This window comes from Elaeis guineensis, chromosome 3 (genome assembly GCF_000442705.2).
Source record: "Elaeis guineensis isolate ETL-2024a chromosome 3, EG11, whole genome shotgun sequence".
NCBI classification, from domain to species: domain Eukaryota; kingdom Viridiplantae; phylum Streptophyta; class Magnoliopsida; order Arecales; family Arecaceae; genus Elaeis; species Elaeis guineensis.
This window is the reverse complement of record NC_025995.2, coordinates 113781371-113809356: the sequence shown is the minus strand read 5'-3', so window position 1 is coordinate 113809356 and position 27986 is coordinate 113781371. Positions and strand designations below refer to the sequence as shown.

Here is a 27986-nt window from a genome sequence, read left to right as displayed (position 1 = left end):
CAAAAATAGAAAAATAAGATCAACGTATTTTCTACTCTAAAAACAGCTCATTTTTAGCCAAAGAAGTATTTAGATGAGTACAAAATTTGGAACTTGGACAAATAATAAAAATAAAGGCCTTTTGAAATTTAAGGCGCTGATGATATAATATCCAGCGGTTTTTTGATGCATTTCCAAGTGCTTCAGCAGCTTCATGATGCACTTCTAAGGTCTTTCATTTAGATACATTAATTATCATCTGCATCAACCTCTGCTATAATGAGTGGCAATAGTTCTCCTCACAGAGTAGCATATGGCAGCAAAAGCATGGGGTGTTAAGGAGCTGTGGATGGAAATGGCTTAGATGTGAGTTAGATCCACGCAAAATCCAAATCCAAACCAAATCAACATAATCAAGTTCAAATTGGGTTTAAAATTCCCTTGCCTTGTTCAATTTGACTTAAAAATCTATAATTGTATATTTAACAACTACAATAAATTTAAGAATATCTCTTTATGGATATTTTTCCAATAGTTTTTGCTTTCAGTCGAGACAATCCTATGATAATGGAGTCATCAATTCAAAAACTGAAATTTTGACATTTGACAATATTGATCATTTACATTAGATTCTAAATTGTACCAGTTAAACGTATGATATCTTAATCCAAAGGATAATATGTTCATGATAGATTAACATGAAGGATGTGAAATATGAAGTGCCATACACTGACATCTATGAAATTTCTTTTTAGTACATAAACGTCTTCACAATATATGAATCGATTGGGGTACTGTTGGGCTACTTATATCGCGTTACAGTTGATAACCAGCATGGCATGCTTATAGTTCCGTATGATGGACATTTGGAACCCACCCTATTGAAATCTCAACTGTCTTGAGAGAGAAAGTTAAGGGTTGCAGACCTCAGATACCCCATGACACCATCGGACATTAGTTTGGATGGTACCCGCATTGCTCTGTGTAGCAGGAAAAGATTTAAAAGTCCAATCTCCTTCGATCCCTGTACGTATATATAAATCCTCGGTTCCACGAGTAGTAACTCAATCTACACCATACAAAGATGGGTATAGGGTGGAGTAAGTTGGGATTAGCAAATAAAATCCCTCAAGAATGTTATTTCTTAATGACAATTGATGAGGCAGAATGACAAAACATGAAGCTCCAATTTCAAGTAAAGAATTCCCACTTTGAATAACAAACATAGAGCAAAGAATAGTTCTTCATACCAAGGCATGGTCCAAATCTAAATAATCCGATTCTAATCCACCATCCCTAGCACATACACTTATATCAAGGTATGGTGGCTTCGCCATGATCCCCTGATCCTTATCCCAGAATGTCAGAAGACAGGATTGTCGCTCCAATCCACACATCCAATACTTGACCCAAACCCGCCACAACCCAAACCCTATTCAAATTGGAAGATGAATTAGTTTGAGGTTTGAGACTTTCCACCCAACCTGAACCTGGATAAATTACCTAGTTTATTACATACATGCACATATACATATACATGTACACATATAAATACCTTCCGACCTACTTTCATACATACATATATAATTTTAGTTTTATTCATATAGCCTTTAACTTGAAAAAATAAAAAACATTTAGACATTTATGCTTGCCTTTAAATAAAGTGCATCTTTCAATTTTTAGTCTATTGGTATATAGTTAACCATCGAGCGCTTGTTACTCATATTAATTTTTGTAGCATGTATTGAATACTCCATTGACAAACCTCTCACTGAATGGATTGTTTAGCTCTTTAAAAATAATAATTGATACTTAAATCTAATACACATTATTAATATCCAGACCCAACCTGATCACTCAATAAACTGAGAATGAAATATAAGTTAGACCTAAAACCTAAGCAGGTACAGACCTCAATTTAGTTAAACCCAGACCTATCAAACACATAACACCCCTACCCACAATGTCCACAATGCAAGCAATATAAAATCGATCAACAACAGCTGCATGGGTTCATAACTCATCTGTCCACTGCACATCAGCTATACAGTTCATCATAAAGTTCAGTACCATGAACAAATAACCTTGTCAGCAACCAAGGATCCGTTCAAAAAGTTGATTTAGGGATTGAACTACAAGTTTAACGAAGACCAATTTTAGGAGTAGATTTGCTGTTTCTAGATCCAAAGGGAACACATGGCACAGAGGTAGGGTTGGAGTTGCCGACGCTTCAAAGTTGAACTCTTAAATCGAAGGTAAAAGAAGATAAGAAATGGAAGAAGGTATCTTCCAGGCAGTCCTCATTCTCAGCTTTTTTTCAAATTAGACTAATGCTCAAATCAACAAGCCTTTATCCTATGTATATTAGAAACCTAGGTAATGACACAGGCAGATATGTGAAATACTTTTAGTTTTTCTAAAACAAGAGTTCAATAATCTAAAATCCAGCAAAAGATTGATTACATATGAATTCAAAGAAAAAGAATGAAAACAGAGTTGTAACCATGAACAAGATACTCCATGCATATATGGACATAAGTTGCCAAGCTGCAGCTCTCATAACTATGTCCTAATTTTTACGTCCTTTACAAGAATATGAATACCAGTTTCTTATGACAAATCAAATTATTTTGTATAGCCTGTACCAAGAGGAGGCTACAGAAAGAGAGAGGGGTTTGGGATATGCAATAGGAGAGTTTTCACTCAGTTTCACTTACAGCTCAACATCAGTGTGTATTCATCCGCATATATGTATGATTTCTTCTATTTCCATGACAAGAACATTTGACAACACTATTTTGATTATAAATTTTACCGCAAAAGCATATGCAGAAAAATCACAAGTTATTGAACTAAATCACCTCATATTGTTGCTATATCAATGTCAGAATACAGATTTTGAAATCAAGAACATGGAAGCATACTTAAAACATGACAATGGTGGAAGTAGTTGGTATGAAACCCATAATTTGTCAACAAAAGACGTGTGCAGGCAAGGGCACACACTCCATGCATATATAATAACAATCCAAAACACAAAAACTTGGAATCAGTACAATTTAGACATGCCAGATTCATCCAAATTGAGAACCCAAACACTTCATAAAATAAGATGTAAAGAAATGTCCTAACCGACAAAGGATTAACAGTCACAACATTGCCCAGAAAAACCACATCTGACCGCAGAGTGCAAACCTTCTACAACCTCAGATTGCCTTCTTCGTTCTACTGCTTCTTATCTTTCAATGGGCCCCTGGGAATCTTACTTAGAACCTTTGCATCAAACACGACATACTGCTTCTTGATTTCTGCCATTGCCTTCTCTGCAAATGAGTCAACCTTGTCCTCATACTTCTCATACAGAACTGGCACGGTGTGCAACGTCACAAACACTGTTTTGTTCCATTCACAAAAAAACTTTAGAACTTCAATATTAAAAACCAAAAACGAGATAGCAAATTAAATTCAGAAAGACTGGGAAGTTGAAAGATAAAATTACAGATATAGAACAAGGTCAAGAAATTGCAGCAGCTCCCAAGGATTGAAAGAACCCAAAGTCCAGCAATCACCTGAGAAACCATGTGTATCATCCGTCAAAAAATAAACCAAAAGCTCTGAAAATCTCATTAGCATTGAAAAAGGGCGCAAGTCAGGTCAACATACAGCAAGGAACTTCTTCAGGTCCCTCCCTGATGCAATGTCTCTCAGAACAGCAAAGGCCCTGTTAATCTCATACCTCAGAGAAAGCGCAACATTGATAGCCACGTCTTCAGGAATGCTCACCTCAGGTATGTGTGGCGGAATCCTGAAAGGAAAAGGAAAATTAGCTAAAGATCTAATCTTGTCCACAAATTTTCATCAATCCAAATTTATATTTTTAAAAGGACGACCCACTTGTTGATGAAGGTGCTTGCATTGGACCAGAGGAAGAGGATGGCCAGCGAGAGAACGAGGCAGTGGCCGACCAGAGTCAGCAGATGGTAGTCGAGCAGCTCGAACAGAACCCAGACGGCGGTGGCCCCGCCAAGCACGCCGGCGGAGATCTTCTTGTTCCTCCAGAGGAAGACATCAGCAGCTGCAACAGTGATATGTCTCAAAATAGTAAATTTAAGGGGAAAAATCAAGTTTTCAAAGATAATATTTTGTAATAAAGATAGATGCAAAATTATCGAGGTAAAATATTTGAAAAAACAGGAAGTGGCCTGGAAAACAAGATAGGGTTTATAATTTTAAATCCACAATAATCGATAGAAATGAACAAGATACAGATCAACAGTGCTCAAAATGGCATGATATGTGTTTCCTTCATTGTTTCCGAAAGCCCGAAAATCTAAGCTGTTTCTAATAGTAGAAAGTGAGCAACCCTATTAGGCGATCGAGATAAATAAATAAACAAATAATTCACGCCATAGATCCCAGTTCGATGCAACTCAGTAAACTCAGAAGCATTGGATCCGATCTATACATTTATAAACAAAAATAATACTGATAAAAATATAAATTTTTCTCAACCTAGATGAAGGAATGAATGGAAAAGAAAAAAAGGGAAATGGGAAAGAGGGGAGATCCGTACGCTTGCCGCCGCCAAGCACCTTGTGGACGGGCTCCTCCCGCCCGAAGAGGCGGTAGATCTTGGCCTTCACGGAGGACGCGGACGACTCCGATTTCTCGTTGTCGGAATCGGACGACGACGACGAGTCATCGCCGTGAAGCTTCTCGGCGATCTTCTCCATCAGAGACTCCGGCTTCGAGCTCGCCTCCTCCGAGTGCTCCGCCATCGTCCTGACGAAACCCTAATCCTCCTCCGCAGGGACACCGGAACGGCTACAACCAAAGGATCGCTCCCCCTCGCCCTACTTTGGGAGAAATCTCTTCGACGATCGGGGGATTATAGATGGCGAATGGGGCCTCTGAGATGCGATCCCGACCGTCGGATCGGTGCAGGATCCAGCCCCCTCTCTCTCGAAAAGCGGGACGGCGCAGGGTGTCCGAAATGGATCAAAGTTCGTCTCTAAGTTAGACTCGTCCGTCAAGAGTTGACGGCGGTTCCTTCGAGGCGCTACATCTTTTCTTCAGCAAGGCTGGAAGGGGTCCAAAGCGCCGTCAACGTTTATCTGCCGTTTTCGACAATATGACGTGGTCAGCACATTCCGCTTCTACCTGCCGATATGTTGTTGGAGGGTTTTGGTGTGCGGTATCTGATCGAACAGCTGGTTGAATACTCGTTGCATATGCTTGTGGGACTTGGATCCACCAAGAGAATCTTCTTTGCCGCACGTATCTCAGTGTTAAGCGTTACCACAGGATTTTAAATAAAACGCCTGACGCACCTACTTGTCCGGATCCTCGAATTGCACCCTACGGGTAATGGCTGAGTTCAGGGACCTGTGGGACCCACATGCATTTCGAGTCTGGTCGTTGGTTTGACGGGTGGGTGCGTGTACGCTGCCCGGCAGGGGATGGACGGGTTGTTTTTGTGGAGAAATTATTGTCTGGACCGCGCCCGGACCACCCAAATCCCACGGTGGATAACACGCCACATTATTCCTTGTATTTCACGAATTCCCGATTGCGCGTTATTCATCGTGTACATACTTCGAGATTTGCGCTGGTCTATCTAGACGTGGTCCGGACAATAATTTCTCGTGTTTGTGGCATGTGCAGGTTGAGCGGTAAAGACACGTCACTCACACTATTTGGGCCCAAGATTTCGGCCAGCTGGGCCAAGATTTCGGGCATCGGGCCATTTCGGGTCAAATCCAGCCTTTTGGCCTAAGCAGGCCCATTCCTAGTGGATCCGATCGTGCTTTGAACCAGGTTCAGGCTTGGGATGCGACATGAAAATTGTGGACTTAAAGGAAATTTTTTGTGCACCGCAGGTTGCATAGAAAATCCAACGTGAAGTGTATCATTTTATGTGATTGATTTACATAACTATTTTTTTTCAATACATATTTAATACTTACAGTTTCACTTTTTCGTTTGAAAAATTTGAATGATAAAAATATTTTTGTTCTTTGAAAAAAATTTGGACATCTTATGTCTATATTATGACATCCTGCATATAAGAAATCATAATTTTGATGCAGCATATCATAATATACTATAGGATATCATAATTTTTTTCAAGGAGCGGAGGTATTTTCGTCATTTCAAATTTTCAAACATAAGAGCAGAACTATAGACATTAAATATGCATTGAAAATTGGTTGGACAAAAATATCCCTTCTATATTATGACATTTTGTATGCAGGAAGCCATAATTTAATGCAGCATGCCATAATTTTTAAGGCCATATTATGATATCCTGTGTGTAGGAAGTCATAATATACCACACGATGTCATAATTTTTATCAAAGAATAAGAGTATTTTCATCATACAAAATTTTTAAATAAAAAAAATAAAACTATAAGTATTAAATATATATTAAAAAGTGATAACTACATAGATCAATTATATAAAATGATGTATTCCACGTCGAATTTTCTACCATGTGGTGCACAAAGAAGTTCTGCATGGACTTATGATATGCTTTGGATTGGGCCCCATTTTACTTCTGTACTGGGCAAAACTTTGGATGCGCTTTGGGTTGGGCCTCATTTTAAGTATCTGTCCACTCTTCGTAAATCCATCAATGGTAAAACTCCTCACCTCCTAAATGGCGAATTCACCATCTCTCATTTCTCTACGTTCGACAGGTGATCAGCTCTTACTTGTGTTCATTGCGGCGAGGTGGGCTAGTGAGGTTTCATTCAGTCAGATTCTTGGGCCTAGCTCCAATTTGTTTCCTCCCCTTCTTTGAGCTTTCCCTTTCATTCTTTTGGAGTTGTTAGAGATTCCCTATTCTTGTTGTTTCTTCAAACTTGAAAAGAAATGAATAGAATTCAGCAATTGGAGTTGCAGCATAGTTGACACTTGTGGAGCTGAATGCTATACAGATACATCTCTGCAAATTGTATATTTCCTAGTTGACAGAGTCCCTCTATCTTCAATAGAACTGGATGAATCTCTAAATTTATGTATCTCTTGGTGCTTCTTAATTCCATTTTTCCCAAGTGACAATTACAAATAACCATTTACTGAATTTTGCTTTAATTGCTCAAAATAACGCAGGCTTTACTTCTATGCGACTGCCATTTCTCATGGAGGAGGAATTGAACATCCACGGAACAGTATGGAACCCCGTGATGGTCATCTTACCTTCCCTAGTGTTGGTTTTAGTAATAGCAACATAAATGTGGGACACTGTAGTTGTGCACATACAAAGCAATTGGTATTTGTTTGCCTTCCCCTATACGTGAGTCATGTCTACAGTGGCTAAGCACATTCGAAGTCAGAAGGACAAAGGGGGCTCAGACCCGCGGTCCCAGAGCCAGATTCAAACCTACATCACAGGAGATGATCGAATGCTCCTTGTATGGCAATATACCAGTGTCCATTTTGGTTGGTTTTGATTCGGACTACGTGATCCATGTTTGTCAATCAAAATTTGTTGGAATATTAAACAAGGACATATCCAAAATGCTGCAACTGAAGTATGAGCAGGATCCTGTTTGTTTTCTTCGGAGGAGGACTTCTCTTATTTCAGTATACCCTCAAGAATGGATATTTTGGTGAGATGATGGTTTAGCATCCATATCTTGCTTGGTTGTCTTGATGACCTGGTGTAAGATGGAAGTGGTCTATCCCTAAAATGAATCGGGTTTGAGATTTCGACCTTCTTCCTAAGCCATTATATGAGTTGCTACCACTGTAGATCTTGCATTTGTGAAGTATTAGTTTGTTGATCATTTGAGAAGTCTTTTGAATGTTCAAGTTGCAGGATGTGGTTCAAGCTACTTGTGCGAAAATTTATGTACTACCTTGAGTGGGACTATTGATGGTTGCATGTTTAACTACTACATACATATACATAGCTGTTCTATGTGTTTCAGTTTATGAAGAATAATTTATCTTGCATGAACTTTTCATTCATTTTTGGCCTTTCCAACTTAATGGATGTAACTTTAGCAGCAGATCACCTTGAGGCATTTTAACTATGTCCACAAGTGATTGGCTGGCCTTGTAAAGGGGTGCATGGACTGATCACCAAGTTCATTCACCACTTTCCTTTCCTTTGCACCTTTTACTTTTCTTTGCCAATATGCTATTTATTCCCATTTCCTTCTTATACTAATTTCATGTATTTCTTCATATACCCACTCTGTTTTCTCTTTGAGCGATCACTTGATGGCTGCTGTAGGTCTGAACATAAGATCAGTGAGTTATTCCCGTCAGAGATCAAAGAATCCCACAGATGTTACGCTATTGTTTGAAGTTTTCTGATGGTTAGTCCCCAATTTTAAAGTACTCAGTCCTAGTTTTCTCCATCAATCCAGTGGATGTTTGAATATTGATAACAAGGAACACTCAGCTGCAGAAGGAACTTCTAACGCTATCTATCTTCTGATTCTTCTACATGATTGTGGCATGCTGGAGCTTAGAAGCAGGTACAAATGATGCCTTGCTATACGTGGTTCCTTTTTGGGTTACTACTTGTCAAGGCAAGATCTTTAAGGTTGTTTTTCCCTTCCTTTTCATGGCCATTCAACTAACTCTGTATAGAGCTTCCATATCCTGAATGGGCTTGCTTATATCATCTTATGGTATCTCACACTCAGTTAATTGCAGCTGGTTTCCAACTACTATGCTTCCTATATCATTTTTTCTAGCCAGTTTCTGCTTGGCTTTGATTATCATCCATTTCTTTTTTTTTTTTTTGATGAATACGATTATCATCTATTTCAATAATGGCATTGTTGCAATGTTCATTTTTTGTTGGATGAGTTGACCCTCATTACATGCTCATTCACTGTGCTTTCATATTGTTGAACTCTTTCTCTCCCTTCCTCTCCCTCTCCATTCTATATTATATATAATTGATTGAATAGAGTTTTAATGATCTGACAGGAGTCATAACTCGGCCATCAGATCTTATGATCTCATTCTTGTTCCAGTTTACAGTACTCGATCTTGTTCATTTTTGTTACAACATGCATCTCACTGAATGTTAATTTTAGGTCTTCAGACAATCTTCTTGATCCAAGTCTAATCAAAATGACAATCTTACCAATCCAAGTCTCCATTGCATGAAGCTGACAAGATCATAACATTATTAGATCTCTTAGCTGGTGTATGGGAATTTGCAGTAATTATTTACATAAGCTTTTACACTTGGAAATCGATTCAGTGATGCAACATTCTGCACTTTGTTTTTACTCTTCTATTGCGAGATCAACAGTCTAATAATGCTGGATAACTGCTGTACATCCATATATACCTGTTCTCAGTGCTTCAGATTAAGGAAAGACCAATTTTGAAATATTTGACCCGACATTTTACCCATAAAATGGGTGGCTGAGCCTCCCTTCAATCAAAAAAGGAAAAAGAAGAAATATTTGATCCAATATAGAAGTTAATCTGGTCTGGAATTCCTTAGTATGGAAGCTAGCCTTACATGGAATTTCTCGACCACTCAATATGGAATTCCTTGCCGTACTATATCTAATTCTTAGTTTGTGAGATTTGGTTCTAATTGTATATGGACTATATATACTAGTGAATACCATGATGGATATATGCAACGGCCTTTGCAAAACTTCACATGGTACCAAGCCATGGGTGGGAACTAAGATGCACTTCTTATTTGCTCCTTCTCTCTCCCACACTATATTTAAGTGATCTTTCATCATGGCCAATGAATCTTCCTCTGATAACCTGCATGATGCCACTTTGATCGATCGATTATATGTCACAGGGAACAAGCAATGCATCGATTTTCTTACACAGTGATCTTGTGATTTGTGATTTGATCCATGATCAGATCCAGTCTAAGCATGTGCATGTTTTGCTACTTGAACCTAACTTTGGCAACACTGAATGCAGCCTGCTTTTATTGAACTTTGTCATCTTTCCTCTTTGTTCTTTTGTTGAGTGAGCTTCAACAATAATTTTTAAGCGAGGTCCCCTCAGCTCACCAACTAGGTTTTTAGGGTTAATGGCATGACCCTCATGCTTATAGTTGCCTTAACCCAGATATGACCCCAAGATTAGAGGTTGGCACCAAGTTGGTATTTAGTTGTAAAAATCTGCTTCCTCTTTCCGTCAGAAAGTTCTGCTTAATCTTTTGATGGAGCCTTTTGAACTTAGAGCTATGCCCCAATTCTGAACCTAGTTTTTATAGGTTCCATTCCTGAACCTAATTTGTTGACTGCAGAAGTTGGGGAAAGGCTTGGAGTAAATTGATGATAAGGAGGATGACTAATGGTCTTTCAGATATGAAATGGACAAATATTTCAGTCATAAAATCCAAACAGTACATGTAAGTAGTTCTTAACCATGAACAAAAAGACATAATTCTTATTGTGATATCAGGACAGCCTATGATATGTAGAAATATTTAAATGAAACTAGAGAATGAGTCTGGGTTTGCACTCTCTACAGAGATCTAGGATCGCTAACTTTATATATAGAAAGTGTACATATTATTCACCATTTTTGTGGTATAGGAGGGAGGGTATTATTAGTCTTACATTGGTTATGAGTCAAGAAAGACTCTGGCTTATATGAGATGAGATCTTTTTTCTCGTGAGGCACCTTTTGAAAGGCAAAACCGTAAGGCCCTATGCCATAGCGGCCTCTGAATGTTGAGAAGTATCTTACTTGGCTTTCCAACTGCTTGAGTACATCATAACTCAATAGTCCTCCAACCATGAAACTTTTTCTGATCTTTACAGGTTCAATCATCTGCTTGTAGATGGTTGAAAGCTAATCAATGTCCCCATTAGCAAGTCCTAAATATATTCTTAGGCAACTCTATCATGAATGTCTTTGGACTTAAATTAAAAGTTATCCGCCATTACTCACTTGTGCATCTCGAGTCCCAAGTTATGTGGATCATATTAAAATGCATCTTTTTTCATATGACATTTCGTGTGCATCTCACAGGATGATGCGCTGAAATTATTTTATGCCAAGATGAACTGATGATAAGACATGGATGCTGGTTTGGGATGCCGGAGGCACTATGGAGCTCACAAGATTAAAAGCAGCTCATGAAGAATTACACTACTGTGGTAAAACTTTTTTTACCCTTTCCCTGCGCCCCTTATGTACGAGTGTGTCAGTGATTGAACTGGTCCAACATGTAGAGCAATTCAATTGATAGGCCCGCTTGTCTTAGTAGAAAATAGATGCATTAAGTTAATAATTCACTCTTCTATACTTTCAGAAAGCACCAACTTGGTCCAGAAGTGATATGGATTTCAAGTGGTGGCAGTCCTTAAATACGCTCTCAGGTATATGTCCTGCATTACTGGTTTCAACTTAATGGCAGTCTCTGGCAAGGCCTCTGACTGTCCCTATGCTGGTGGTTGTGGCAGTGTCCTTCCCCTGAGAGGTTCTTAGATGGGTTTGCATTAAGGCCCTTTTGTCTTACGCAACACCTTAGCGTGCCATTTCACAGCTAGAAATACTTCACAGCCTAAGCTGCAGTTTTGTGTTTGTATGATTAGCTACAGCTGCTCTACAGGTACAAAATTATCATTCTTGTAATCCTAATGAAGTGTGCTATTTAAAGAATTAGGCATTAAGTTAGATGATTTTCTTTTGATGTTAAGCTCACTATTTTTTTTTTGCATAATTAAAAGAGCAGATGTCTTAGGCTATAATCCAGCTTATTCTGTTGCAGATTGTTGTCAAACTAACATCATTGGTGACCTTGGTGACTTGGGGTCTGATGAGGACATTGTTGATAAAGATTTGGATGCTTACTAGGAATCGACTCAAAGGCATTAAACAAGTATATTCAATAAGTTGAAGCAGTGCAGGTTTGCAGATGGTAACCTTTAGTGTTATGATTTGAGAGGATTTTGGCATGCAGTCATTGGTGGGAAGAAGATGCTTGGAATTGCTCTTTGGTGATTGTCTAGGTAGTGCTGACTGCTGAGGGATATGGTGATATGGAGACATGTCACCTGCGACTGAATTCAGCCACTCACTTCCATCAAAAAGAATTCATCCACCAACAGCAGAGTCCACTATGAGTGGTAGAAACTAGAAACTTTCTCAAATGGCTGATACAAAAGTTAAAAGAGGTCAGGTACTATAAAGTTATTGGCCATGTTTTGTTCTCCCCAGCAATGACTCTATGCCAAAATGAAACTTAGAAATTCTGAGTATATTTTAAAAGTTGCTAATGGATTTTCAAGAGTGACCATATTGTGACCTGTGAACCACCCTGAAAATTGTGGATCTTTTGTTCTCGACATTAAAAAAGTCGAAAAAAGTATGTGTCACTACTCTCAAATGGAAGCTGAGATGTGCTAGTGATGTCAGTTATACTGTCACCTATATGGAGACTATCTTGACTATAAGATATTCATCCTCGGCTTTAAAGAAGAACACTGCTCAAATGCTGAACAATGATCGTTGAAAGCTTTGCAATGATGAGCAGTCTGGATTCTGATTTCCACCAGCATATTGTGAGAGATTTGGAAACTACAGACTATAATTTCTTGAAACTTTTGCAAGGGAAGAATCATGCGAAACTTCTTTACGGATAATGCATTTTTTTGTTTGGAAAAATTAGAAGAAAACAATTGAGCTTGCTACTGAGACATACATTAAAATCCACATGAGGCTGGCAGGGAACTAACTCTGATAGTTTATGTGTGAGTTGAGAGCTGGAGCATGATGGTCATTCAGAAATCAAGGCAAACCATGCTGGTCTGCAATAGATGTGATACCTCTGGGCTTGGTGGAATCAAAATTCTGGAGGTAATGATCGTAGTGTGTCATTGCTGATATGGTTGGCTTGTCAGAACATTGAGAGTGTGACATAGGAACAATAGCTGTACTGCCTCGTTACTCGGGACACAGACTCCATATTCTTATTGGCTGTTTTGCATCAGGTGAGCTGGTCACTGCTGTTATAAGTCAATATTTGCGAACTTCATTTCAGAGGTAATGGTTTGGTGAAGGGTTTATTAGAAGGTAAGTTAGGAAAGAGGTTCCTATCTGGATGCGAACTTGAAATTTGTTATCATGCGTAAGAGCCAAGTCCTAAGACCTTGTAGGTGATCTGAAAAATTCCACATACCTCCAAATTGGTGTGGGGAGGTTCAATTTTTGAATTTGCACACTATATATGCCATCCTATGCAGTGCATAATTTCTATCATGCACAGTTGCCTGGGAGCTTGCATGGTTTGGTTTGATCTTATGTGATGTGGATTGGTTAGTGCGACGGTTTGAACTGCAGTTGTGCAGAATTTATCATGAATTGATTTTGTTCAACATAGTCCACATGAACCAATCTAGGTTTAATTTAGGATAGCTCAATTAAGACAATAACATGTGAAGAGTAACTGGCCTTTGGTCTCTTTTGATGAATGAGTTCATTACAGAAGAAAAAGAACTTACGATAAAGCCGTAAAAAGAGAGTGGAATGATTTTTATTATCATGTTGCACGAATTCTTAGGATATATCTTTTTCTGTTTTCTGACAAAGGTGATCGATGTCTTTAGGATGGTGGTATGTGCCTGCATTGCGGCATGGATATATTTTCTTTTATTGAATGAGGTAATAAAACTTAATATTTTACAATGCCATAAATTGTAGCATCAATATCCCTTGTTACACTGATACCTGTTACAAAATCCAACATCAAATTTAAAAGTTTGACAGTATCCAAAACCAATCTCTGCTTGATAGAGTGTAGCACTTGGCCCAAACCAATGTTTGTGTTAACTCTAGAACTTTCCTTTGACCATAGGTGTCCAGATGGTAATGTATCACAACACCTGGTTGGTTGTGCGAGTGGATCGGGAGTGACTTCCTCTTTCTGAAAGTGAGCAACTTTTGCTAGTTGGTTTGCTGGGAATTAAAGATAGTGGAAGTGCATTTTTATGACTTATGGGTGTTTGGTTGCATGGTGTACAAAGTTAGCTTTCAACTATTTTGGATATTTGCTTAGCATAAGAGTGGGAAGATATGGTCGACCCGAAGTGGGTGGCAAGATCACCCTATTTTAGTAACTTAGTATGTAGTATGTATCATGCATCTTTTATTAATAATAAAATAAAGGGCAGTGATTACCATATTATCAATAATATTGTAATTGTGAGTTTGAAATCTAAATACATACACTATCATCCAATACAAGCATGTGTTTAATAAGTTAATTATTGTTATCGTTCTATTGTAATTGGGGGTATTAAATCTAAATACACACACTATCATCCTATACAAGCATGTGTTTAATAAATTAATTATTGTTAGCATATTGTTTTCGCTCTATCTATATTTAGTAATATTATTTGTCATAATCATGCATTCGTTGAATAAAATAATATTGTTTAAAATAGCTACTTCCTTAATGCCTAATTAATATAAATTAATGTGTATTATAGAATTATGGAAATAATCATGTGTTCCATAATAAAATAATATTATTTTACTATAAATATACTTAATACTATTCAGATAATACCAGTAACTTGCAATAATAAAATAAGGAATCTGTGCAGGTTTATCTATTAAATATATTACTGGTTATTTCAATAATTAGTTCAAGTGAATCAACACATGAATCCATGGATTCAACAAAAAATCTTGAAAAAAAAAAAGAAAAAAAGAAACTTGGATCACAAATATGAAATAAAGCTTACTTCGAGTGGAATAGGAAAAAATACTCGTAAGCTCTCACCATCATTGAGGCAATCGTAGATCAACTGTCCAGGAGGAGTTTGTCGGCTAAGCTAACCCATTAGGGTTAAGAATCGCTACTAGAGATCAGCGAAACATTAGGAAAGTTAAAGAGATTGTCGATTCAAATTATTTCTTTTGTATGAAAGAATGATTTTTTTTTTGTTATATTAACTATTGGATTGCATCTTACATATTTTAAAGCACTCTAAACTTTTTTATCCACCATTTGCATAGATTTTAAAGTGATCATTACGTGAACCAATGGTAATCCGTACGAACAAAGATAAATCCTTCTTTGGAGAAAAAGATACAACTCTTTCCCCTCAAGAGACAAGTAAAGCCGAGACATGAGGGCAAGTGGATTAGAGGGCTACCGCTTGCAAGTGGTAATAGGGTTTGAAGTGGTGAAAGTGAAAAAGAGTCTTAAAACCCGGGAGTGGCTGGGGTGACTTCCAGATGCCCACTTCCATACTCCATAAAATCGCTTGCAAAATATGACCCGAATTCACCCAGCAAAATATGACCCGTAAGCCGGGCCAAATATAATATCCGCAGCACCAAGCATCCCTCGATAAATGAAAACGGGGAAGCGTCCCCGTCTGATACCCCGCCTACAGCTTTCTCAATATGCGCCCCCCTCCGCCAGTAAAAAGTTAAACTAGGATAAAAGAAAAACCCAGCTTTACCAAAATGTCTTTTCCTTTCCAGGGCATCGTACCAATCAGACGGTGCGCGACAGCATTCCACCATCACTCGCGGCCAAGATCCATCAATCACAACCCAAACCCTGGCACACATGTACCTCTCAAACAACACTTCCTTTCCCTCCTCACGTGACCCATCCGTAACTAGGTATTTGGAGACCGACTTCAGCTCGCCATTGATTGGGGTGAGTGGCATCATATTTGTGATCACGAACTGCAAAAGTCCAGCTGTATGGGATGGGATTGATTGGAAGGTGCGGTTCAGCCGATATGCTTTGCAGCAAGGCCACCGGGCGGACTCGAAAAAAATATCGCAGTAAGTTTAAATTTCTCTCCCTTTCGTCCGTTCTGTGAAGAAGCCTTAGTTGTTCTACTGAGACTGCATCCACTGCTGACTTCTGACCCATCACACGGCCTTGGCAGCGTCTGCTGCTCTCCGGATTTACTCTCCTCCCCTTCCCGCTCTCTTCCTCCCCTTTTCTTTTTTTTATCTCCTTTCTCTTCTCTTCTCCATATCCCTCTATTTCTAAAACGTAGTAAATAGAGAGAGAGAGAGAGAGGAGGAGAAAAGACTCAAAAACTGAGAGCAAAATAGCTGAGAGCTAGCTCTGCCTCTGGTTCACCCAACTATGGAATCATTCAACTTGCTCAAGTACTGGAGGGGCGGTGGTGGAGCGGCTCTAGCCGCAGCAGCCGCCGCTAGCATGCAGAGCACCGCCGCTTCCGCCACCACAACTACCGTCGCCACCTGTGTCCTCGACCCATCTGCCGAGACCGACGACGAAGACGGCGGTGACGGCGACGATGGCCCCTTCTTCGATCTGGAGTTCGCCGTGCCGGAAGAAGACGGCGAGGGGGAGGAGGAGGAGGAAGGTGCAGAAGAGAAGGATGGCTCTGCAGTGGCGGTGGAGGCGGAGGTAGACGAGGAGGAGGAGGAGAGGGAGTTCAATTTCGCGGTGTCTTCAGAGGGTAGCTGTGGTGGCGACGGCGGCCTCCGGTCCGATACCCTCTCGCCCTCCGACGATCTCTTCTTCAAAGGCGAGCTCGTGCCGCTGGAGCCATCCTCGATCGTGATCACCTCCTCCGAGGCCGATCCCAAGCCCCAGTTCGCCGTCTCCCTTCTCAGGTCCGCCACCAAGTTACGGGTCTTCATGTTAGGCCTACGGAAGGCTAAATCTACACTGGTGGAGCCAAATGGGGCTCCCGCCTCCCCGACCACCGCCGTGGCCGCGGAGGCGGTGGTGGCGTCGCCGAAGCAGCATTCTCAGCCGCAGCAGAGCAGGTTCTTCATTAAATTTAAGGTGGAGGAGGTGCCGATCATCTCGCTCTTCACCCGCGACAACAGCTCCCGAAACTCCAGCAGTAGTAAAGCGGCGAAACCCCAATTGGACTCCGCGGCGCCGCCGTCCTCTGCAGCAGCGGAGGACAAGAAGTTCTCCAAGGAAGTGGTACAGAAGTACCTTAACAAAATCAAGCCGCTCTACATTAGAGTATCGAAGAGGTATGCAGAGAAGCTGAGGTTCTCCGGGCAGCTGACTTCCGGTGGGGCAGCGGCGAAGAACGAAGGGGAGGAGACGGACGCAGAGCCGGAAGTGGCCGAGCCGGGGCCGCCACCGCCGGCGCCGCCTGCGGCGGTGGCCGTGGTGGCAACGGGAACGTCGAGCGGCGTTAAGGGCCAGAAGGTGAACGTGCCGGCGGGGTTGAAGGTGGTGTGCAAGCGGCTGGGAAAGAGCCGGTCGGCGTCGGCCGCCGTCGCAGCGGTCCCGTCACCGCCCCCTAAGAGGCGGGACGACTCGCTGCTCCAGCTGCAGGACGGGATCCAGAGCGCCATCGCGCACTGCAAGAAGTCGTTCAATGCGGCCAAAGGTACGAACGATCCGGATCCGGTCACCACCTCTCAGTAGCGGTTGGTGGTGGTTTTAAAATTTATGTATCGCTCTCTCATGCTGGCTTTGGGCCCGTTTGGCAGGGTCCGAGTCGCCGCTGGTGCGGTCCAAGAGCGATCCGAGCGATGGGAGGTCCGATAAGAGCGACCGTGCTTGTTGATTTTATCCTCACCGTTGGAGTTTTGGCCAGGGACGCGAGAGGAAAAAAAAAAAAAAAAGGTCAGATGTCTTTAGATCTGTGCTTCTGTAGTCAATAGTTAGAGCGGCGAAACATCTCTTTTGGCCGCAGTGAAGTTGTGTTTCTTTCTCCTGGTTTCAAGATTTTAAATGGTGGTGCTTGTGTAATTATATATCTTCTATTCTATAATCTATTCGAACTTTTATCTTGTGATGTATGTAGTCGTCTTTTGTCGTGTTGGTAACACGGAAGATGAGGGGAGGGGAGGAAGGCAGTTTCTTTTTTTCTTTCTCGTTCTCATGCGGAGAAGACAATAACATAGATGTGAAAGATTCCACGGCATAGGGAACTCTGCTGCTCTCTCTTTAACCATCAACATCTAAGATATATTTTTGAGCATATATATGCAATACTGCAGCAGCCCTGGCGCAGTCCTATATTTCTTTAGCTCTTTCTCTTTTTCCCGTCTTTCTTAGCGTGGTTGGTTGGGTCGTCAGTAACCTGAAAATCCGGGCCTTTCGTAGTTTGTGGGAAAGTAAGTGAAAGCAGCTGCTCAAGGCCCGAAAGGAAACCTGAAAAGCTTTGACGTGCCACCTGTGAGCTTAGAAAAAAGCAAGAGCATAGGCCAAGCCGTCCTCTCTTTCTCCCTCTCTATCCTTCTCACCTTTTTCTTGTTTCAAAAGTTGAAGCTTGCAGAGGAGCTCTATCTAATCCTTCTTTTGGATTCATCTCTCCTCGTTTGCTGCGACTCTCATCTCTCTACCCTAAGTGACTGCAAAGAAGGTACGACCCGGATGCAATTTGTCTGCTTGCTTGTGGCGCATGGAACGAGCTGCACGCCAACTCGAAAGGCGCACCGGTGGAAGGTATGAGGCCAAAACACCACCCAACGCGTCCTGTTGTGCATTCAATTCGGTTGTCCCGCGCGGGCGTCAACGAATCCTATGCTCTGGTTTTAAATGGGGGTGTCAATGTGATTCCTACACACCAGAAGAGAAAGGAACGGTCCCCTCACACGAGGTCCGTGGACTGGACTGCCGATTCTCGACGGCTCGTAGACGTGGCAGCCATTCCCATTTGATTTCTATTGTTATTATTATTATTATTATTATTATTATTTTCGAGTCATTTTGGGCTTCTCGAGCAACGTGGTGGTATGATAGAGGGATCACGTAGTGTACCTGTGGATGGGTGTGATTTTGTTTCATGCTGAAGTTGAGCACTGTGGGTGGTATCACCAATACGGGATGATGGTGGGTGTGATGCTGCTATCATTCTAAATGGAAGGGATGATATATATTTGTCTTTACCGGACATACTGGACTGAATTATGTATCATAATAGTTTTTGTATTGGCTTATTAGTGGAAGGGTCCCAAACCCAATTAATCTTGCCATTATAAGGTTAGCCGGAACTTCCGGCCTTTTCACTGTGCTTGGAGGCCGAATTGATCATAGGGCACACAGATCTAAAAAAGTTAAGAGACTATTTTTTTATTTTTGGGTAAGAATTAGAGACTGACAAAATGAGCAATCTGAAACTGTGACAAAGACGGGGAATCCATAGAAGTAGTTGGATATCAAATTTTGGAGAAAAATGAATTGAATAATGGGACATGCAACACTTTAACGCTCCTCTTCTGCCACTGCAGATTCTACTACTAGAGGTCTCATCATCCAAAATTGGATATGGAGCTACGTGGATATGAACAAGTTTTCTTTTAACCCTTTCAATTCTCTACAGGCGGATGATAAGGGCCACGGTGCTAGAGGTTTCATATCTGGATGTACTAATTATGTCTTTAGTGCACGTCGCCAATGACAGCCGCATGGATGTGTAGCGGTACATTGAGAAAAGTTTTTGATAAATAAAGTTTATAGAAATGAGTAATTGTGAGTAGAGATATAAAAAATTTTGGTTAAACTGTCTAAACCGTCCAATCCGATTCGAATCAAATCAAATACGACAGTTTGATGATTTAATCTATTCGGTTGGGATGAATAAAATAAAAAAAAATCAATATTTTTGTTTGCTTATTAATTTATTAATTTATATGATACACTGAAATCTAACCGGCAAATCAAATTTAAATTATTGTTGTTTCATATATTTATATATATATCTATGTTACATATTTTATATATTTATATATATATATATATATGCTTATGTTACATGTATATTCAAAGTTGGATCATATATTTTATATAAATTAAAAATTTAAAATATTAATTTGATTCTATTTTAATTGATCAATTTATTTAAATCAAAAAATTATTTAAATATTTGAGAAAGTTAACTATATGAACAAATCAAACAGATACAAAACGGACTGAAAGAATTGATTGTGTTTAGTCAAATATTTAATTTTAAAAATATCTTAAACTTAAATATCAGTTTGGTTTAAAAAAATTATTTAAAATTGAATCGATTGAACTGTTTTTAGTTCTAATTGTGATTGGTATTATGTACCGTCGTATAATGTATGTTGTGTAGGATATAACTTTTCAAAGAGAGGAGGGTGGCTCAATCCAAGCAGGAAAGCTGGGGTACAGGAAAACTTGATTTGATCCAATTCACTCACAACCTACATGAGTTGGGCACCGCTCGGTGCAGGTGATTGTGATCTGGATGCTAAGATTATTTTATTGATGACAGAGTCAACCTACGTTTTCATGTACCTCGTGTATGCTACAAATATTTTTGTTAAACGGGGGCATCAACTTGATCCTTTTGACTTAATAAATTTGTGGGCAGACTTGTCATCAAGATGGACCAGGGAATAGGTTATGCTATGGTACTTGTGTGATGCTAGAGGAAACAAGATAGAGGTGGGGCATGTGAAGGCCTTGAATGAGATCACATGCCACTGGCATCTTCACCATCCTTGCTCAGAAGGTGACCAAGAGCCAGTTCCCTGAAATAATTTAGACCGGACAGTGGTGGAGGGGGAATGATTTACTTGCATGGGACCAGCGGTACTGAAGTATATAAAAAGCCTGAGTTCTTTTTTTTTTTTTTTGGTTTTCATCACAGTAAACACATCGAGGAATTTTATATGTCTCATACTTTCTCACAATTCGTAGGAAGATTTCAAAATTCGCAAATTTGTAATTTGTTGGAGTTCAGTAGGAAAATTCTAAGAGATGAAACAACAATCAAGGACAGTTCACTTAGAAATCAGTGAATTAGCTGGGTTGGTAGATGTTGTCATATTTTAAGGAAAATATCATGACAATATAAATCTTATATTGTTTGAATTGTTCTCTAAAATCCAATCGTTTTGCTGCAATGATGGAGGAATTACCCTGTTCAAATCCGTGCTTAAACTTGCGAAGATTAAATGGATTTATTGTACATTTGTTCATATAGACTCAAGTGCCCAGGCATAGACCAGATTCTTCAATAAAAGCCAGGTTACAATCGAACATAATTATACCTGATTTTGTCCAATTGGTACCAGCAAAAAATTGCTTCAAAATGTCAAGTTTAGGCTTTCAGCCTATAAAAATAAGACTTGATAGATCTGAAATGCAACCAAATCTAAACAAATAAGACTAAGCACAAAGTCTTGTCCATATGGTCCTAAAAAAAATAATTTTAATTATATTCGACACGCTCACTCCACCACCAAGTCCAAATGAGCACCTAATGTGAAACTCAATCAATTATAATGTCATGGACCATCCACCAGATCCTAAAAGACCTGTCACATGAAGTGTTTATGTAACTCGATTTCCCCAAGAGGTTTAAGAATCATGAACATTTCTTTTGATGGAGACAGAACATGAATGATTAGCGAAATCCAGCTAAATCATGGAACAAGCACAGGACCGCAAGAAAAATTGTCTGTGAACCCAACACATGATCTGTTGTGTCACGTAGGGGACATTAGGAGGTTTCAAAGGGAGCGTTCATGCGGCCTGTTGACAGTTATCTGTTAGAATGCAAAGCATTGCGTAAATTAAAGCTCAGTACGTGGTTCTTTGACTTTGAAAAAGCCATGGGATCACTCAATTGTTTGCTTCTCTTTAACAGCTGGTAATCTTCATTCTAGTGTTCATGGTGGGTTGTCTCATCTCTGATTTCAACCTTATAATTAGAGTGGTACCATCGAAATAGAGGGGTTCCACAGCAAATGGGCAAGGCATTTGTAGTAAACAAAGATGTATGCTAGTTCGTTTGTTTCTTTCTGTGACAGGTATTATAAATTACAGTACGTGCTTGGCAATGGGTGGTCCATGTGTCCAGGGACTACTATATATATTAGTTGCAATGGGGTTTTCAACGGATATGGACATATTATTTGTTTCATGGTAAAGCTTGCCTCTTGTGGCTTGTCCTTTTCTCGGTCCTTGTGGCTGGTTAAGTGGTGTTGGTAAAATTGAGCATTTTCATACGGTCTCCACATTGAGCCTTTCACTGAAACATGGCATGCTGGAGATCTAAATGTTTTATTTTTCAGTCTTGGTTTTTTTTTTTTTTTCTAATTTTCGATAACAGAGAGAGGAAATCCCAATGTCTGGGGAATGTCCCCTACATTAGCAACAATGATTTGAGCTAGAATAGAAGAAAAATCGTGGTGCCAGACTTGTTGACCATGATCGAAGCTTGTTGAATGTGCCAGATAATCCGCCAGATGATTCAGTTCTCTGAAAACATGACAACCTGAGAAGTTGGATAATGTGGAAAAAAAACAATTTAGTCTTTTTCCCCAGACTTAGTTGGCACAGGATGCTTGGGTGTAGCCCAAATTTAAAGGAACAAACTTGAACTCGTCAGTCCAGGCCCAACAAGTCATTGTTAAGTGTGCCTTCATTTAACCTTAAAACTCACAGCTCGGAGTCCAATTTCTGTCTTCCCTAAAGGGGAAGCATGATGTAGTTCGGACACATGCATGCCTGTGTCCAAGCACAATCCACTCATCTATGTCCTTTTTGCCAATAAATTTTATCCAAGATGGGCAGAGCAAAGAACAAATGATTTTTCTTTTAGTCAGATTTTTTTTTTCTTTTTTCGGTTTTGGAAACAAGAATTTTTTGGCCTGCAGTTAAGCAGCTCTGCGTGCAATTCAAAGTGGGTTGGATGTATCCATTGCGGCCAACATTAGAATATATGAGTCCCAGACATAACTGTAGTCTCTTTATTAAATGATTTAAAAAAAAAAAAAATGCAAATGCCACCACGAAATCGTCAAAGAAGGTAAATAGCTTCGAATCTATAAACTATTATTGTATATAATATGAAAAAAAAAAATCAAATTTTAATCCTGCAAGATTGATCACCAGTATCCCTTTAGGAGATGGCACAGGGGATTAGTCCAACTCCTGATTTGATACAGGGTGGCTGATGGTGGAGTTGAAAAAACAGCAGCAAGTGGTTCCTCTTTTTTTTTTTTGCATTTTAGTTTATCATATAAAATATGATTTGGTATATGAAATGACATAAATAATTAAAAAAATTATAATATATTTTAAATGATAATTTTTATTTATCTCTTAAAGTGAGAAATATGTATATACCCTTCTATGGGTCGAACACTTTTATCCTTATAAAATCAATGCAAATTGGATGTGCATGAAGATCACTGCGATGGATTTGAAAATAATATAATGTATGGCATACTTTAAATTAATCGATATATTGCTATTATTCATTTTGTGCTTGCTGGATGTATAGGCAATATATCTCTAAAGAAATATTCTTTATTCTCCATACATACATACATACATACATACATACATATATATATATATATATATATATTTCATACACCATATACCATGATCCATGATCAACGGTGCCAGTTTTTATTTTGAAAGGAAAATCACTGATTTCCACTATAATGTATTTAAGACCAAATGTACCGACCTGACACACGCAATCTCTCTCTCTCTCTCTCTCTCTATGCATATCATAAGAGCAGTAATTTGTCCGTTTACATACCAAATATCTTTAAAATAAGTCTGCAGCAATCACCAATAAGATCTTGTGCTTCTTTTCAACGTCACCTAACTGCCCAATAACAATTGTACACAGTCCCTGTGAAGATATCATGCACCAAGAATAAATATAATTGTGCGCCCAGCAATGTTCTACACGGTTTGATCTTCCTCCCTTGAATTGAAACCAGCCAACGCACACACAGGGGATCCCGGTACTCTCCACCAAAAACGCAGCATGATAAATTCTTCCTACTCACATGACCGTAGCTTGGCATGCTTTATTTGCCACCTCTTGGTCGATCAAAGACAAATCCAAAGTCATGGTGCAGTTGATCATCACGTCCATGTCCCGTCTGTAGATCCCCAGCACGTTCACGCTTCCCTTCACGTCCGTGTAGCTCGTCAGGTTGACCGTCTCGCCGATTAGAATATTGCTCGTGAAGTTGGACAGCTTCGCCACCCTGTCGGCCAGAACGTCCACCGTCACGTTCATCCTCACCATCCGGCGAGGCGACACGTGCCCGCCGGGGGCGTACGCGACCGCCATCGTCTTCCCCTCGTAGTAGAACTCGGTGACGCTGCTGCCGTAGCCGAAGGCGGCCACGTTGGGGTTCTTGATGGAGACGTCGGCGGTGAGGGTGGCGTTGATGGAGAGCGGGTGGTCGGTGCCCCAGCCGACGTCGAAGCCGTGGATGTGGATGGCGTTCATGGTGAGGATGGGGTCTTTGATCTTGAAGACGGTGAGGGAGAGGACGAGGATGGTGACGCCGAGGAGGATGACGGCGGCGCTGCAGCACCCGCAGCAGAAGAGGAGGCAGCGGCGCTTCCGGAGGTACTGGGACGAGTTCCACCTGCTGGATTCCTCTTCGTCGGCGATGGGTCCGTTGAAGTGGGTGGCTGGGGGCGACGGATAGGCTGGGGGCGACGGGTAGGCTAGGGGCTTGGCCTGATCCTTTTCCATGTCCCCCATTGAAGGCTGAGGAGGGGATTCTTTAGTTTGTGTCCGTAATTGATATTGTTTCATGGATTCCATTGATATAAAAAAGGAGGGTGAGGAGAATGTAATTTGGTTTTGGTTTATTTATTATTGTGTTAACTGAGATGGCACGTCCGATTGTTGACTGTGGAACGTCATGAGTCTGAGGCACGGTTTGGTGAATTCCGACTAGCGTGTGGGAGCAGGAGAGGCCACGGCTTGTGGAAAACGGGAAGTCATTTGTTGCGAAGTTGCGTGGTCAATGGATGAGAATTTTGAAGACCTAAGATAGGTACTTCATGAACAAGAAAAAAAGGGATTCATAATGTATACCAACACCCGTATATTGTTGCACCCTAGTCTGCCTTGTTTTATTATCTGTCAATATAATAACTTTACTAGTATTTGCTTTGTCTTCTCATTTTTGTTTTAATTGATTAACCGGACGGCTTCTAGAGACAGGTTTATATAATTGTATTGGATAGAAAGAACCAAAAAGAATTTTCATTCAACATAGTTCTAAGATGACGATTTGGGATTTGGGACAAAATTAACGAGTTTACAACTATATTTGTATTCCATGAATCCTAGAAGGGGACTCAAGCCTGTCATCTCGCAGGTTAATGAAGCTGCTTATTGATCTCTCAAAGTAAAAATGATGAATTGGATAATCCTCTATTTCTCACAGTAAAAGTGCACTGGCTAACCCGGTACTCCTCTAAAATGTTTTTTGTTTTCGAGGAAGCTTCTTATGTGATTTCCTCCTAATCATGGGATATTTTCCGGAGTTAGAGGGTCAAATCAAGTCCATCGTTTTCCAAAATTGAACCCTTCTTTCCTGTGAGATGAACGTAAGCAGCACTCTGAGTCCATGGACTTTAGGACTTGTCATCTCCAGGACTCAGTCAAAGACTCCTAAAGAAGCTCCAAACGAGAAAGCCTTATTTTGAAGTCAAGAAGTCTCAGCTTTGACGCATGGAGCCAAATCCTGGTCTGACCGGTCAATGACCTTATTTCCTCCACTAATGTGGAAAAGGAAAAGGGCGAGAAGGAAAAATCAATAGCCAAGTATATACAACTGCAGCAGCTCGAGCAACTTATTAACAGTTTAACACCATAATTAAGATTTAGTGGCTGTGGAAATCATTATATACTCCTCAAATAGTACTGTATTGGATTAGATTATAAGAAAAATCTATGAAATCGTTAGGTATTACTAACATCATATATATGCTTGGAACGGATAGAAATGTCAGATAACGGCTATTCTATATAAGGCGTTATAGATCTTGCCAAGGAATGTCATCAAGCAGGTTAGAATTATGATTAACTACTACAGAAACCTTAACAATATGACATAATCGTTCATTAATTAGTGCCCAAGCACAAGAGCCTTTCGACGGAGGGACTTGGAGGATAACTTGTCAAGGCAGGCTGCGATTAATATTGTTTTAGGAACTCCTAACAGCAGACATTATAGTATTTACAACTAATGATTATCTTGCTATCTCAAATTTATGCCGTAGAATGTCTATGCTGTTATCAAGTCCCGGATTGGTGCAGGACAATTAGTGACCCACCCAGCCTGGGTTTCAAAGAGCTAAAAAAGTCTGGCTACCGGTCATTTCAGCCTCATGGACATACTAGTACTGAATGGTTGATGATATATGAGGAAGCTGGAGAATTTAGGACATGAATTAGGTCTCAGGCACGCATATTGGCACAAAAATTCTCGCACTAATATAAGTCTATGCACCATGTATCAGATAAAAGTTTGGATCAACGGTTGAGATGTTCATTGGGCTAGCCAGCCCGTGGCATGTGTAACTGAACCCAAACATGAGATGGCCTAGGCCCTACTGTGGGTAGCGTTCATCTTGGGTCTCGAAAATATGCTCGGGGTGGTAATCTGTCAGCATTAGACCGGACCTAACCCATAAGGATGAAGATGCCTGTGCTTATAGTTAATTTCCTTCTCTCTGAACTCTCCTATCTAAAGAGGAAGAAAACTTTTAGTGGCTGAACCCCCTCCTTTGTAGCTCGATTGCACGCCTTTACAACTGAACATTTTCAGAGTCTTATTAGCGCAAAAGAGAGACTTTAATGTTTCATAGCACACTTTTGTAGACTATTCTATTGCTTTAGTCTTGATGCATCTTTTTCTCTATAGCTGTGTTTTTAACGTGATAGAGACTGCCTGAGACGTCATTAGCCATCCATGCTTCTGAATACGTGTGTTACGAGTGCCCACTACTAGTATATGTTTAATTAGCTTAGATTTTTGAGAGAAGGTAGACTTAGTAGAGATTGTAGCACAACAAAATTTTGAAAGAGTTCTTAAATTTCCTGCATAAGAAGAGTACATACAAGGCAACCATCCTAGGATGTTAATGGACTCAAATTCACCCATTCTATCTGATTAATATTGTCACGCTCCAAATCTGGAATATAACACGGCCATGCTACCGAAAAGATGGAGCCCACGATAACACGGAGCTAAATTCATTTTCTTAATTATAAAAACAAATATATCATAAATAAAAAAATAAAAAGATTCAATTCAAATTCTTAATTAAACCAAAATTGATTCAGAGCATCTAAATCCAAAATCAAATACAAATCCATATCTCAAGATTCATAATTATTTACTATAAGTTCGTAATCATCAAATAACTAAACTTCAGCTACAAAATTTTCAAGCTTGCTTAGTAGATCCCCAAGCTTGGATTTTCTTTGCGGGTCCTAATCTTATTTCTCTGTATAAGAAAAAGAAAACAAAAAGAATATGAGCTATACTAGTCCAGTAAGTAGAACTTATACTTTCTTACCGGATCAAGCATAAGTTTTCTATGATAATGCAATATTTAGAAAGTAACAGATATTACAAAAATAAATATTTCATAGAGCATATAACAAAATAAGTTATAAATTCATCGTGCATGCATAAATTATGTATATTTCACAATCATGAATCATAAATCATTTTTGCCATGTATTTGTGTCATGCTTCAAACATTACTCACAGATATTCGTATTAAGATCACTATTATATCCGTGACAGAGTCATGTTTCTTAATCGATAGAGTTCTCATTTCGTATGCCAACTTTATACCCGTTAGCGGGGTCATATTTCGTGTGGATGCTAGCTCCGGACGTCGACCTTCCCGAAGAGATTCGTTCATAGTTATCTGAGAGCCTTTGAAATCTTTATATCTTTTTCTTAAAATATACATATACATAGATAGAAAAAATAATGAAATTCATGCTTCATAATTATGCTATTTTCATAAAATATATTCATGAAATTAATATTCATAATAAAATATACTTTTTCATATCACATATGTTGATTCTTATTTTATGAAAAATATGATTTTATCAAAAATAGTTCTTTGCATAAAAATTATAATTATTTAAAAAAATAAATAAGGAGCGTAAGATCCACTTACCTCAATCGTTATAGATTTTTAATCTTTCTTAAATGAATTAGATAATCTTATTTAAAATATTAAAGCATGATCAATTTTTATTTCATATATTCAATAAAATTAAATAATAAAAAAAAATGA

At 39.6% G+C, this 27986-nt stretch overlaps 3 protein-coding genes across 3 annotated transcripts; 1 reads left to right on the top strand and 2 right to left on the bottom strand.

Annotated features, from left to right (window-relative positions):
* Window positions 1-2947: 2947 nt before the first annotated feature.
* LOC105040778 (reticulon-like protein B3) lies at window positions 2948-4852 on the bottom strand. The gene is made up of 5 exons (XM_010917463.2): window positions 4553-4852; window positions 3874-4054; window positions 3643-3784; window positions 3479-3548; window positions 2948-3371 (listed from the first exon to the last, which is right to left on the bottom strand). The coding sequence occupies exons 1-5, from the start codon at window positions 4755-4757 to the stop codon at window positions 3205-3207; spliced, it is 765 nt and encodes a 254-aa protein (XP_010915765.1). The 5' UTR covers window positions 4758-4852; the 3' UTR covers window positions 2948-3204.
* An 11016-nt stretch (window positions 4853-15868) lies between these two features.
* Window positions 15869-17713, top strand: LOC105040779 (probable membrane-associated kinase regulator 2). Its single transcript, XM_010917464.4, has 2 exons — window positions 15869-17298; window positions 17402-17713. Exons 1-2 carry the CDS (start codon window positions 16062-16064, stop codon window positions 17476-17478), a joined length of 1314 nt encoding a protein of 437 aa, XP_010915766.1. The 5' UTR covers window positions 15869-16061; the 3' UTR covers window positions 17479-17713.
* Window positions 17714-23287: 5574 nt separating this feature from the next.
* On the bottom strand, window positions 23288-24468 carry LOC105040780 (late embryogenesis abundant protein At1g64065). Its single transcript, XM_010917465.3, has one exon. The coding sequence runs from the start codon at window positions 24463-24465 to the stop codon at window positions 23695-23697; it is 771 nt and encodes a 256-aa protein (XP_010915767.2). The 5' UTR covers window positions 24466-24468; the 3' UTR covers window positions 23288-23694.
* Between the last annotated feature and the right edge of the window lie 3518 nt (window positions 24469-27986).